This window comes from Pan troglodytes, chromosome 1 (genome assembly GCF_028858775.2).
Source record: "Pan troglodytes isolate AG18354 chromosome 1, NHGRI_mPanTro3-v2.0_pri, whole genome shotgun sequence".
Classification (NCBI taxonomy): Eukaryota; Metazoa; Chordata; class Mammalia; order Primates; family Hominidae; genus Pan; species Pan troglodytes.
The window spans coordinates 168389761-168405347 of record NC_072398.2 but is presented as its reverse complement, the minus strand read 5'-3'; the positions used below and the strand labels follow the sequence as shown (position 1 = coordinate 168405347).

The window sequence follows — 15587 nt, the reverse complement described above, 5'->3', positions numbered from 1 at the left end:
TGTGCTTCAAAAACAGAGCTGAACAGATTACTTCAAGTTTGAGATCAGGGAATTGTAACTTAGGAGGTAATATTTGATATGGACCTTGAAGAATGAGTAGGAGTTCAATAAGTAAAGGGATTTGGTATTATAATAGAAAAAAAACCAAGAATGGCCCAGAAACAGGACAGCACAGGTTATGTTTAGTAATAAAGCAGAAAAGAAATCAGCAAGACTTAACAGATGATTGAATATTAGAGAAGAGGAAAGACAAAGATGTCTTAAATTTTGCGCCAGAGTAACCGGAAAATGGTGGTATCATTAATAAAAATGGAGAGTAAGAAAGACATAGGGTCAGGACAAGAGTCAAGGATAGATATATGAACACAGAGAAGACAGCAGGGCATCCAAATGAGTATGTCCAGTAGGCCACTAAAAATACATATCTGTACTTCAGAAGGAAGGTATTACTAAAAATAGAGTTGGAAACAATCCACATAAATATTAAAGCAGTAGCATTTTCACTGAATGTAACTCTGAGAGATACATGTACGATTATTTAAGAAAACAATATATTAAGAATGAGGGTTAAGGGCAAAACGTTAGTGTTTTGTGTGGAATGCCTTACACTTACGGGAAAAAGAATACTACAGAAAAAAAAAGAAGTGTTCAAAGAGGTAGAAGGAAGCTCAAGACAAGGCCACAATATAAAGACAAGAAAGAAAAAAGTTTTAAGAAGGGCAAGGAAAATACATACTATACAACAGCACTGAGAAAGGACTGTTGTGTTTTTAAGTATGGAAACAGAAGCTTCTTTTTGAGAATAAGAGACAGAGCCAATGAAGCAGGAGACTAATGCTGCAAGAAACTGGATAAATGATTGACTTATATTCTGGAAGAGGTTAAAAGGATCATTTGAAAGCAGAGGTGAAAAGATTCACATTTAACAGGGAGTAGGCCATCACTCCCCTTGAAACAGAAGGAAAGGCAAATCAGTATAGAGAATTTGAGATGAAGAGTAGAGAAGTTGATGGACCACGTCAAGTTGGATAGTCTTGATAAATAGGAATGCTGAGAGTAAAGCACACAGAAAAGAAGTAGGAGCTAGAAGAAACTCCTGTAGCTACTGCTAAATGAAGGCAAAGTGTGAAAACAATAACACTTTTTTTTTTGTGGGCCCAAAAAAAAAAGATAAAATGAATTGCTGTAGCCCTATCATATGATACAATAACATCAATTTGTGATAGTCCTGATTAGTACAATTTTGTGATTTTTCTCCAACAGTATTCAATAATCCCCCCAAAAGAAAGAAGAAATTAAAGGTTATCCAAAGTTAGCAATTTCCCAAGGAAGAAAAATGACAAGTCACTAAATCAAAGAATTAATGGATACTGGTAACATCACCAATTTAACTGACTAATGTGTTCAAGCTTAGTAAAGGGTAAAGTTACTACAAAGTGTCAGGTGGAAATAACTGGGAAAGACCAAAGGACCAGCGGCCACAATGATAATCAATAACAATATAATAAAAATGAAAGGATCAGAGAATTCGATAGAAAAGATGTTTGGTGTACAAAGTCATATTTGGGATGTCAATAGAGAATGGCTGTGCATCCACAGGTTGAAAATTATAACTCTGATGTCAGCCTTGAATTTGGCACATTTAGTGCAGCAAAGCATTTGGTAAACACACTAATGTGAGTGCTAACAATGCCACTGAGAAGTGAGTAACTTTGAAAGAAATATTTGAATTCAGTACCTGTTATGATATACTACGGCTGTATAGGCTTCCTTTGAAAATTCTGAACAGCTAGATTTACCAAAGATTACCTGAAACAAATAACAGCATGTTGAAACTTTGTTGTAGTAAATGCTGGATGTTTCATAACTATGTAAGAATTTGTCTGATTTAATAACTATTTGAGAAAAATGGGCAAAATCAGCCCAATGAAGAACAATGTGCCTACTGACGTTCATCAAAAAGTTCAATTGCTTAACTATAAGTTTCTTTTCAACAACAGACCCATCTGACATTTAAATATTTCAAAAGTTTCTATCAATTTTATTTATATCTACTGGGAAATTAGATACATTTCTTTCCTTTTTCTTAAAGAAGGTGAAGAATTCACTTTTAAATCAGATGTAGCATATTATTTGGAACTTATGTAAGAAATATAAATAGTGGCATAAACCTACTATACAAATTGTTGGCTTCAACACTAAAACAGCAGAGTCATTCTGAAAGTCAAATATAAATTATATATGATATCAGAAATCCTATTTTAGGTCAAGCTATGTATCCTTTGCTTCTAATATTTCCTTCAAGCTACTCTACAATAGAGGAGGAGCTCCATTCTTATATTTTTGCATATATATATATTTTTAATCCACCACATTAAAAAGAATACAATATTACTTTTGGAATAAGTTTATAGATAAAGTAATTCAGCCTTGTATATCTGTCTCTTGACTTCTGGAGTAATAACAGGAATACTGTGGTTAATTAGAGCAGCTGATTAGATAAATGGCTCAATGTCAAGGTTATAGCTATAATTCCTATGTGAGACAGACTTGCAGTGTTATCTAGCCAGAGATTAAACTTTTAAAGTCTGTATAGCCATCTTTACATATGCATGAATAGATATGTGAACATGTCAGACAATTCCATCAACACAACTGGTAAAACAACTCAAAGTTTATTATTTATATAAAGAGATTAATTGCCATCATCCTTAATTAGAAGGGCATATTAAGCAGGTATTTCTGTTTCTTTTTGCAACATTTCAAGCAGGCTCTTTTATTTTAAGGGTATGTACAAGTGTAATAATTATGACTTTCCTAAGATATATATTATTTCATCAATTTACAAATACCTTAGTATGTTTTCATAAATTGTTCCTGTGCCAGAATTATGAAGTTTACAATTTTATCATATCAATATTACATTATCAAAAAGTTATCTTAGGACCCATTTAAACAGCCCTTTTTTAAAAAAGCAAACACAGTATGTCTATGTTTATATACTCTTTCAAATCAGCCATTTCATACATAAAAACATTGTATTTTCATATGACTAATAACACACAAGTAAAAGAAATGCAATACCTTTTTTCCCTCTGAGAAGCTATCACTTTTCACAAAATAACTTGTTTATTTTCATAATATGACATAAAGCAGACAGTGTTCCTTTTTTGACCATTTGACATGTACTTTTAATCATTTAGCAATATGGATTGAGCATTAATTATTTATCCAAAAATGTGATAGGAGTCAAGATATAGACATGAGTAAGACATCGTCCCTGCCCTCAAGGAGCTCACAATCTAATGGGTGAAATTAAGAAATATAGAATCATCAAGTGATAAAGTCCCATGAAAGAAGTGAGAAGATGCTATGGTAGCACCAAAGAGGGAGAGGTCTAACTGTCGGTATAGGATGGGTGCAGCTGGGGCTCTGTAGAGGAGGCCACATATATGATAAGACAAGGAAGAGTTTGTTAGGTAAACAATAAAAAATAGATTATTCTACATATATTACATTTGTCATATGCTCAAATTCATATGGCAACTCACACATAGGCTGACCAAGTATCTATTTTCACAATCTAGTATCTTTTCATCAACTATCATAGTACATTCATTCCTTCAGCAGAAATGAACTAGTATAAAACATGAAATGTGAATTCCAAATCTCAAAAATAAATTCTACAATTATTCAACAAATATTTATTCAGTATGTATTATATGCAATAATCTGAAAAAAATGCCATACGAGAATACAAAGATGAATAATTTGTGCTCACTGTTGTCAAGGATATCTACAAATGTTGATGTAACTGAGGCAACAGGGTAGATGAAAATGTATCTTTCCCAGTATGTGGAAAATCAGAAGAACTTCATTAAAAGATGGACATGGAAGGATAAAATAAGACTATTAACAATGCACCTATTCTTAGCTCATTTTCATCCCACTAGGGTTCTCAGAGGTTGAGAATCTATAGCAATAGCATATTTCTATTCCATATGTTACTGACTTCAGCTGAGCCAAAAATCCACTCTCATGAAACTTGCATTTATTAGTGTCCCACAAATCCTGAATGACAATTTGGACAGTCAAGAATCTCTAGTCTGGTCTCAAACTACTATTTCTGATTTTTCTTCCAGTGCTCTGGTTCCCTGGCAACTCACCACTGTCATTACTGTTCACAGTCATTCTCCAACTTGAAATGCTTTCCTTTCCCTGCTCTCCAAACACACTATTAACATTTTAATGACCTTTGGTTTCAGCACAAAAGTACCTTTTCCATGAGATGCCTGTTACCTCAGTAAGGCATTATCTCCCACCTCTGAATACCTACCTATTCCTTTGAATCCCTATACCAATCTTCTAATAATTAGCACATAGCTTGATTCTCAACATTGTCTGCAAAATGTAATCCCTGGCGAGACTTAAAAATACTGAAACCTGGTCCAATCCCCATACATTATGATCTAAGTGAGATTCAGCCTGAGCACTGGTAGTTTGAAAAGCTTCCCAGGTGAATCTAATGTGCAGCCAAGATTGAGAACTAATGCCAGAGTTTGTCAACCAAGGTAGGAAAAGCCATACATATTAAAATCACCCACGGAGCATTTTCAAACTATAACACAGCCTCATATACCACACATCACTTCCCACCTCCTTAGCTGGCCTTACATTCTAAAGGGAGTTGAGGAGAATAAGAATCACAGACGCCAAAAGTACAGAAAAGATATCTCTACTTTGATAGAGTTCTCTAGGTGATCTAACCCTCTTTTGAAAATCACTATTTTAGATTTATATGTATTCATTTTATATCCTCTGGATTACAAGTCTTATTCATCTTTGTATTTCTAGGAGTGCCTAACATATACCAAGTCTTCAAAAATAAGTTAGTCTTCAAGTAATGTCATTACTATCTATACAGAAAGTAATGCAGTTAGAAATTTGGTTTAAAAGATCACATTAATTTCCAGGTTGCAGTTGCCAACCAAAGAGAAAGAAAAAAGTCTATTTGAACTTAATACAAAAAATTAGAAAAGTAAAAGAACATTTCTTACCGGCATGGCATTGCTTGGATCCTCTCCATACATAAACTGGACTTTCACTGTTATATTTCTAGCAGAACCTTGACGATTGGCAAAATTAAGACTCTGAGGGTATATGTAGAGAAGATTTCTGTGAAAGCAACAGTATAGATGATAGTAAATACATATCTAAGAAACACTATGTATCACTCACAAAATACCACAAAATAAGTGAGCAAATACTGAATTACTGATATTGGCTAGCAATTATGCTAAGTATTTTCACATGTGACGTTTTATTTACTCCTGAGAGCAATCATTCAAATACACAGCAATAAAACATGTCCCAATTTTGCAGATAAATTGAGATTCAGAAAAGTTAACTGATTTTTGCATATAACTAAGTGAGTGACAAAGCTGAAATCAGAGTAAAGGTCAGTCCAACTTCAAAACTCATTATCTTCACTCTACAAGAGGCTTCTGGAATAAATGAATATGGACTGACACATTATTAAGTTAAAAAAATAGTTCTAATATTATCTTAGTTCCTCCAAGCACATATAAATAGGATGACATTTATAAATGTGGCTTTTGTATAAATGTGATTAAGAATTTAAGAGGTATAATATTCCACATTATTTTTCAAAAACACATTACAATATGATGGATATAATAGAGTTAGGTAGTTACTACAAAACAATAACATCCTAATTTGCATTTATTTGAATTCTTGTCCAGCTCATCATCTCTATCATAGACAAACTTTAATAGTCCTTGCTGCCAACACACAGAAGAGAAATAATTCAAGAAAAGACACCAAAGAGCTAAAAAAAAAAAAAAAAAAAAAGAATCAAGAGTTACTTTACCTGAAGACTAGCGTTTAGAGCCAATGAACAAGACGTTTAGTATAATAGAACCTTGCTAATCAACTGCTGGGGCAATGAAAACAGGTCTAAATTTTCTGAAGAGTGGTAGGGCAATATAGAAATTTTAAATGAACGTAACACTTTGACCCAACAAACACACCTCTAACCTAAGGAGAAAACTGTACACATGTGCAAATGATTGTGTTCAAAGTAATTCATTACAACATTTTTGATAAGAGAATGATTACACAAAATTATAAAGAAACACAACGTTTATCAGTACTGAGTTGGTTAATTAAGATACCTTAATAAGAAGGAATATCATGTGTCCCCAAACAATGTACAGCCATATTTATTGATGTGGAAAGAGATACCTAGCATGTTGAATGGGATATACGGTGGGGAAGAAGCAGGTTCCAGAGCAGGATGTATAGTGACATTACCCTATTTGTGGAAAACTCTGTGTGGGGGTGTGGGGGAAGGTAGAGAGACAGAGTGGATAAAATTATATTTCTAAAAACTAATAATGATGGCTGGGCTTGAGTGTGTTTTAGTTAATAGTAATGGTTTTCTTTTTTCACACTTTACAATTTTACAGTGAAAATATATGATCTTTACAATTAGAAAAAGCAATAAAGTAATTGCCATGCCAGAGGATGGGAATGTCTTTGACAATAAGCACACCAACTAGAAGTACTAAAAAAAGAAGAAGAATCAGTTGTGCTCAAAATAGTCAAAACATATAAAAGGCAAATACAGAACTGTTATGACTGGTCAGCTTGCTAGTCTAAAAAACTTAAGATCAAAGATGACTATGACTGACCAACCACTGAAATCATCCAGTAAAATTTATAAAGAAAACATTTGCTGATTGCTCCAACAAATGTCAGGCATTGTGTTGGGCACTAGAAAAATAAATAGGAAGATTAAGAAGTCATTCCCTGGTCTTGAGGAACATAGTATAATGGGATAAAAATGCCTATAAACAGACCACTTCAAAACAACACAGTGTTACAAGACAGGCATGCAAAAGCCCTATAGGAGGAAAAAATAGGTACCTAGCTGTCTGTGGGGAAGTCTTTTCATTTATAAGATCCCCCATCTTTTCTACCCTTGTGATTTATTTGTTGAAGAAAGTGAAGTTTCTCTGTAGATTTTCCAGAGCCTAGATTTTACTGATTGCACCCCTGTAGTGTCATTTGAGATGTTCTTCTGTGGTTTTTGTAAATTGAGAATTGAATCTAGCGCCTTAGTCATATTTAGGTTAGAATTTTTTTCAGGAAGATCACTTTATAAAGGATAATGTGTTATTTTTTCAGGAAATGTTTGGTTGCTTCCTTCTATGAAATTAGTAGATGATGATCAATGCCTAAATCCATTATTTTTTTAATTTTTAAAATTTATTATTTTTTTTAAGAGACAAAGTCTCTGTCGCTCAGGCTGAAGTGCAGTGGTACAATCATACCTCACTGCAGCCTTGAACTCCTGGCCTAAAATGATCCTTCTGCCTCAGCCTCCTATGTAGCTGGGACTACAGGCACGTGCCATCACACTGGGCTAATTTTTCTATTTTTTTGTAGAGACGGAGTCTTACTATGTTGCCCAGGCTGGTCTTATATTCCTGGGCTCAAGTGATTCTCCCATCTTGGCCTCCCAAAATGCTGGGATAACAGGCACAAGCCACAGTCCCCAGCCCACCTAAATCCATTAATTAATTAAGGTTGCCAAACGGTAATATCCTGTCATTTCTTTTTAATTTTGCATCTGGAGTACATTTATGAAGAGTGCTTTCCCTCATCTACTATTTGCTTTGCCAGTGAACCATCATATGAGAGGCAGGAATAAATGCTTGATTCTTTTCCATTACCTGCCAGTTTGCAAAATAATAAATTGGTGCACTACAATCCTCCAAAAACGATCAATTACATCTTATTTTTTAGCATCATTTATAAACTCACAGATGAAACATATTTGATGAGTCTCAGTATATTAGAGTTATTATTCTTATGGATGATTAACTTGTCCCATCTTTGGCAAATGAAAAAAACAATGCAAGCTGGTTTTTGATTCAATCATAGTGGTCTGTGACAATTTTCTGTTATGACAAGACGTTCCAGACTCTTCTTATTTTTTTTTTCCCCAGACCTGGAGTCAGTCATTTTACCAAGAAGCTGTAGTTTTCTTAAGAAACATTTTTTTCAAACCACAACGTGAGCATTCATTGTGGATTGGTCACTGTTTCTAGACAATTTAAGTACAAAGAGTTGGGGAGAAATGCTTCCAACAAAAAAAAAGTATCCAGACTTCATACTGATATTTCCAACTCAAATTCAGGACTATAAGGTTTTTACTTAATCTTTTCTGTCTTGTATCTGTACATCATTTTTCCCAAGCTGAGAGTTATTCTCAAGGACACCAACTATGAAAGAATTAAAAGTATATCATTTAATGGCGTGAACCCGGTAGGCGGAGCTTGCAGTGAACCGAGATCGCGCCACTGCACTCCAGCCTGGGTGACAGAGCAAGACTCCATCTAAAAAAAAAAAAAAAAAAAAAGTATATCATTTAATTACTCATCTGTATTGTTCTAAGAATGGCATCTTAAGGAATCCCAAGATTCTACGTTCAGACAGAGACAGACAAGTCTGCAAAGAAGACCGAAAGGGCACCCATACAGAAGACAGAAAACCACCAGAGTACAATGACATGGAAACCAAAGGAAGAAAATATAAGAAAAATGAAATAATTAAATATTTAGCGCTACTCAAGAGCCAAGTTAGGCAAGTACTGAAAAAATTCAACGGGATTTAGCAAAATGAAAGTCACTGATAATCTCAGGCTGCAAACAGATAAAAGTAGGGTCAGGAATAAAAAGGAGGTAAGAAATTCTTAAAAGTAGCTGTGAAGGGAAAAAAGATAATGCAATAATTGGAGACAGACTATGGGAATTTTGGAAGTCTTTTAAAATAAGAAAGGTTTGATCTTGATCACATCCTTGTGAAAATAATTTAGTTAAGACAGAGTCTGCATATACTACAACAAGAATGTAAGATTCCTGAGGCGATGGTGGGAAGAACAGAATCCAAAGCACATGATAATATATTAACCTGAAGTATGTCTATAATTTCTCATTGCAATGTTTATTGAGTATCCAGTGTGATAGGTACTGAGAATAGAGATAAAAGATGAAGTCCTTAGCTTCATAGAACTCGTGGTCTAGAGGTGAAATCAGACAAGCAAATAATGATAATAATGTAGTATGATAAATGCTGTGAACACAGAATCACACTGCAGCCAGACAAGGACCTGGGATTAAAGAATCTGCTCACAAAGCACATGAACAGACACTTCTGAAAAGAAGACACACATGCAGCCAACAAGCATATGAAAAAAAGCTCAACATCACTGATCATGAGAGAAATGCAATTCAAAACCACAATAAGATACCATCTCACACCAGTCAGAATGGCTATTATCAAAAAGTTAAAAAGTAATAACAGATGCTGGTGAGGTTGTGGAGAAAAGGGAACACTTATACACTGTTGGTGGGAGTCTTAGTTTAACCACTGTAGAAAGCAGTATGGCGATTCCTCAAAGAGCAAAAAGCAAAACTACCATACGACCCAGCAATCCCATTACTGTGTATATACCCAGAGGAATATAAATCATGCTACCATAAAGACATATGCACATGAATGTTCACTGCAGCACTATTCACAATAGCAAAGACATGGAATCAACCTAAAAGCCCATCAATGACAGACTGGATAAAGAAATCAAGTAAATGTGGTACATATACACAGGGAATACCATGCAGCCATAAAAAAGAACAAGATCATCATGTCTTGCAAAAACATGGATGGAGCTGGGAACCACTATCCTTAGCAAACTAATGCAGGAAGAGAAAACCAAATACTGCATGTTCTCACTTAGAAGTTGTAGCTAAATGATAAGAACTTATGAACACAAAGAAGGAAAAAACAGACACAGGGGTCTACCTGAGAAGGGAGGGTGGAGGAGAGAGAGGAGCAGAAAAGATAACTATTGGGTACTGGGCTTAATACCTGAGTGATGAAATAATCTGTACAACTAACCCCTGTAACACGAGTTTACCTAACAAACCTTCACATGTCCCCAAACCTAAAAGTTTAAAAAAAGTATTAATCTACATTAAAAAATAAAAAATAATAAAAGAAAAGAAAAACTCAAAAAAATCTGCTCACAAATGTCAATGAGAAATTTCCAAATGAAATAGACAAGCAAAACATACAGAAAAACAAACATGCCATGCATGCTTCCCTCTACCACCCCCCACCCCCAAATCTCCACATTTGGATTACTACTATCTTTGCTTTGCGGGCATGGACATGACTGGCTACTTCCCATCTTTCAAATACAGGAAAGCCTCAACTTTACCCTTCCCCCATCATACCACTTTGTTACTTCATTCAGAACTCTTATAGAATCTATAATTATCTTGTTCATTTATGTATTACTTCTTATTTTTATATCTCCTCTAATACAGCCAAAATACATGAGGGCAGGGACCTTATCTATTTGTATAACTGCTCTATTACCAGTCCCTTAAATAGTGCCTCATATTTAATGAATAAATGAATGAATAGTACAGACAGCATTAAAAAATTTAGTTACTTAACACTTCTAGGAGTTTAGATTCCAGGTTAAATAGAAATTGAACACTATCTATAAACCATGTTTGATTTCCAATATAAGCAATATAATTTTAAACTCGTCTCTGAAGGTGAAAGGCATGCAATTTTGAGTTCCGAATCCAAATTCTTTTCCATTTGACTACTAACTCCATTAATAAATTCCCAAATAAATCTAGTAAGTCTTTACATTGCATTAAAAATTCTCCTTCAAAGAAATTTCAAATCAGCAAGGTAAATTAATGAAAAATGTTGAGGTAGTTGACACTTAGCAGGAAAAAGATGAATTCCTATTTCAATCTCTCATCAAAATAAATTATAGATCAAAGGCTAAAATAATAAAAATAAAACCACAAAAATACTAGAAGAGCTTTAAAGAGACCGGATTTTATAGGTGAGAAAGGCATTTCTTAGCATAAGCCAGAACATTTATAAGATATAATTTTTAAAGCATCTATTAATACACAGCAAGTGATACCATAAACGCAAGAGGAAGAAAATTACAAACTGAAAAAATCTATTGTTTGTTATATATATAACAAAGAATTAGTATCCACAATATGTAAATAATTCCTAAAATTAGTCAGAAAGAGACAAACTTAAAAAGAGGGTAACAAGGAGGGGAGCAAATTATGTACAGAACCAGATGATTCGCAAAGACGGCAACAGAGATGGCCAGCAAAACAAACTAGATATATACTTGTCTATTAGATTTATCAACATTTTTTGCCTTTTTCATTAAAAGCATTTGTAAAAGGATATAGGAAAAGAGGAACTCTCATATACTCCTGGCAGGGATGTAAATTGGTACAACCCTTTTGAAGGGCAATCTCACAAAAGCAATCGTAAGTTACAAGTCAACATCTATGAATGTATATGAAAATATTTATATACATACATCACCACCATAAAAGCATTTTCTATACATACTGTTTATAATTAGAAAATTGGAAACAAATGATTAAAAGGGGGCTGATTAAATTAAGGTTCATCTATATAACAGGATTATGCAGCTATTAAAAAGGACGTGGTAACTCTATAGACATTCATAGGAAAATAAATTTTAAAATACTAAGATCCTGAATGATACATATATCATGAGCTATTATACATAACAAGATCCCACTTGTGTTATAAAAAATTATGTTTAGTCATTCAAAGGGTCTGGTATGATAGACCCAAAATGTTAATAGAGTCGAGATTTTTATTTTTTGTAGGTTTTTGAAATACCTGAATTTTCACAATAAGTACTTTACACATTAAAAATCTTAGCTGGGCATGGTGGCTCACGCTTGTAATCCCAGCACTCTGGGAGGCCAAGGTAGGCAAATCACCTGAGGTCAGGAGTTCGAGACCAGTCTGGCCAACATGGTGAAACCCCGTCTCTACTAAAAACACAAAAATTAGCCAGGCTTGGTTGGGGGTGCCTGTAATTCCAGATACTCGGGAAGCTGAGACAGGAGAATCGCTTGAACCCAGGAGGGGGAAGTTGCAGTGAGCTGAGATCACGACACTGCACTCCAGCCTGGGCAACAAAGAGCAAAACTCCGTCTCAAAAATAAATAAATAAAAAATCTTTACATGTCCAAAGATACGGCTGTTCAACTAAAAAATATATATGTATAAAACTTAACATGTTAATAGTGAACACACAAAACAGTAAGATAGATAAAATTATTCCTTCAAAGCTCACTTAACCTCTGGATCTACACTGTCCAAAAAGACGGTCTAATGAGACAATTGAGCACTTGATAGGTGAGTGGTTCTAACTGAGATATGTTCTCAGTATAAAACATACAATAGGATCTTCCTAACAACATTAATTAAAAAACAAACTATTGTAGTTAAAAAGGAAAAAATTAGAGATACTATGTAAAAAAGAGCCAAAATACCTTGTATTTTATTTGAAAGACATATCTCCATAAGATTACACAACCTGGTGTAGGATAAAGGACTTTGCTTTGCTTGGAATTTAAACAATTTAGGCTCTTAAATGTCCTAAAATTCTCTGTAGCTAAGAAATTTTTATATTGGTTCCTAGGAACTAGGAATCCTTAAATTAGCCCTACATTTGCTTACAAGTTTATTTTCCTTGGCATAAAATTTTTTAGTTTTTACATTACTGGTTATATTTGATCAGGGTTCTATTTAAATAGGCACAAGTTCAAGCAAAGATCAGATTCTGCTTTTAGCAGTGTGTACTCAGACAGGAAGTATTAAAAGGCAGGCAGAAAATCCTTTATAAAATTACTACTTTCAATGCATTTTCCCATGTTGAAATGCTTCTGCAGTTTATAATTAGGCAAATTACTTTAATTATAATCAATAATGCTGTTCAAATTACTATAAGAAAAGAATTATACAGATATTTATACCAAGAGACAATATACTAGAAACCAAGACTACGTGACCATTACCTCTACTCTGTCAGTGTTATTTGTGAGAAATTGCACAAATTTTGCAAAAAGTGTTAGTATCCTAGTACAGTATCAAATATAGAAGGAAATAATTTCATAAAGCCTGTCTTTGGTACTAGTGCTCAGTTACTTCCATTAACTAAAAAAGGGGCTACTCTTCAAATTCCCTTCTCTAAAAAGAACGTACTATAGCAAAAGGGGGTAACCACTACTACGTATACATTCTGCACTTAGAAATCCCTGTATGTTGATTTTATCATTCTCTTATTCAATAAATATTGTTTCTACAATGTGTAAGGCATTATGTATTAAAGCATTATAAGGAATATAAGTTAAAAACACATACAAATCTTGCCAATCAACAGCTTATAGTGTAATAGGGGAGAGAAGCTGGCCCATCTATATTCTCCCTCAACTAGCAAGTGGATGAAATATCAGGGTCAATAGTTATAAGCCACAAAAGCTGACAGCTTAATTAAGAGAAGTTTTGAAATATGTATTTCATGACCAATAATTACAACTGTAACTTTTCTATTTAAAGAAGGAGAAAATTTGAATTTCTTCTCTAGCTCAACATACACTTCTATAATTCCATTACATGAACCAGAGTAAAGGGTAAGATGGAAATGAAGAATATTTTCTTACCCTTTTGTGGTTCTATATTGGACACTTAAAAATCATACACAACCTAATCAAAAGATGTAATTCTTTAAAAAGGTACAAGAGACCAAAATTCAGAAAATCTAGACTATAACAAAATTTCTCAATTTACATTATCTTAATATGCAATTAATTTTCACCAGTAAAATACTATAGTATGGGTACAAATGCATTGATTAGTTCTAATTACAAAAATGGCTAATATATAATACTGTGTAGTGTTTATGATACATCAGATAATGTTCTAAGTGCTCTGAAAATATAAACTTTTAATCTTTTATACGACCCTATAAAATAGGTGTTATTCTCACTGGAGAGATGAGAAAACAGGGGTTCAGAGATGTGAAGTAATTTGACCAAAGGTCACAAAGCTGAAGAATATGAAATCCGGGATTCTGATTCAGGCAGTCTTATTCCAGAATCATGTTCTTAACCACTATGGAATACTGCCTCTACTGTAACTATTATACCCAAAACCCTTAATCCTAAGTCATCAAAAGGAAAAGCCTCTATTTTACACAATGAAGAGGCATTTCTAAGAATAGAAATTTAGGGACGAGCACAGTGGCTTACTCCTTTAATATCAGCACTTTGAGAGGCTGATATGGGAGGTTCACTTGAAGTCAGGAGTTCAAGGTCAGCTTGGGCAACATAGTGAAACACAGTCTCTACAAAATATTTAAAAATTAGCTGGGTGTGGTGGCATGCATCTATAGTCTCAGCTACTTGGGAGACAGAGGGAGGAGGCTTGCTCGAGCCCAGGAGTTCCTGGCTATAGTGAGCTATGATCATGCCACTGCACTCCAGCCTGGACAACAGAGCAAGACCCTGTCTCTAAAAAAGAAAAGAAATTTGGAAATGGTTTATTTTGTATTAACAATTTATAATTTACACTGAAATTTATTATGATGTAACTTTTCCCTGTGTTAAAAAGCTATTAACTTTATGAAAAGTTTCTTTTAGGTAAGGTTGATTATATATACCCACACACATACACAGGTTAAAAGTTAGTTTCATGTGACATAATAACTAGCATTTTGAGCACTACCTGTTTGCCCAGCACTGTTCTAAGTGCTCTACATGTACTATTGTTAAATTATCATAACACTATGAATTATGTACTATAATTACCCCAGCTTTACAGATGAGGAGACTAATCCATGGGGAGGTTAAGTAACTTGTCCAAGGCCAGACAGCTAGAGCCGGCTTTTGGACCCACACCACAGTCTGACTCCAGCACCCATATTCTTAACAATTTCACCATATTAATATGTCAAGATTAAGCAGTTTTAAAGGATGCTATTTTCTCACAAAGTTCTTAATATGAATACTCAATAAGAATAATCACTAATATAAGCATTTAGTATTTTTTTAACACTAAGTTGGAAGCATAGTGGAACATTTATTTTTAGAAATATTATTAATTGGCTGGGCTCACGCTTGTAATCGGCTGGGCTCATGCCTGTAAATTTTGGGAGGCCAAGGTAAAAGAATTGCTTGAGCCCAGTATTTCCAGACCAGCCTGGGCAATACATTAAGACATCATCTTTAAAAAAAAATGTTATTAATCTCCTCTTTTTGTTAAATGGATATTATCAAAATTGTTACTAACAAACTTCAGAAAAACTTATGATGGGCAAGCTGCTTGTGACATTGAAGGTATTTAAGATTCAATTCTAGTTTGGTCCTAGATGACCACATATCCATTGTTCCTTCAACGAGCACATGGTAAAGAGCCTAGAACACAGAGACACAGAACACAGTGGAGAAAAGGGAGTGAAATGTCTTTAATGACACTTACTATATATGGGATTTTGTGACAATATACAAGGATGGTTAAGACATATAAGGTGATGCAAAAAAACATATTAACAATTATAGTGACAAAAAATGAGGAGCATATAATTATACGTTGATTTATACAGAGTACCAGAGGAACACAGCATTGAG

General features: G+C 34.1%; 1 protein-coding gene across 19 annotated transcripts in view; it reads right to left on the bottom strand.

The window, feature by feature from the left end:
* DOCK7 (dedicator of cytokinesis 7) overlaps positions 1-15587 on the bottom strand; it is a 233712-nt gene that overhangs the window by 127209 nt on the left and 90916 nt on the right. For 18 of the 19 annotated variants that reach the window (XM_063817185.1, XM_063817188.1, XM_063817192.1 and 15 more), the window contains 2 exons: positions 5058-5175; positions 1739-1809 (listed from right to left, as the gene is read on the bottom strand). In XM_063817185.1, coding sequence (XP_063673255.1) covers positions 1739-1809; positions 5058-5175 — 189 coding nt within the window. Of the gene's footprint in view, positions 1-1738; positions 1810-2656; positions 3433-5057; positions 5176-15587 lie in introns of those variants that run through there. The other variant, XM_016919701.3, reaches the window with a different exon arrangement.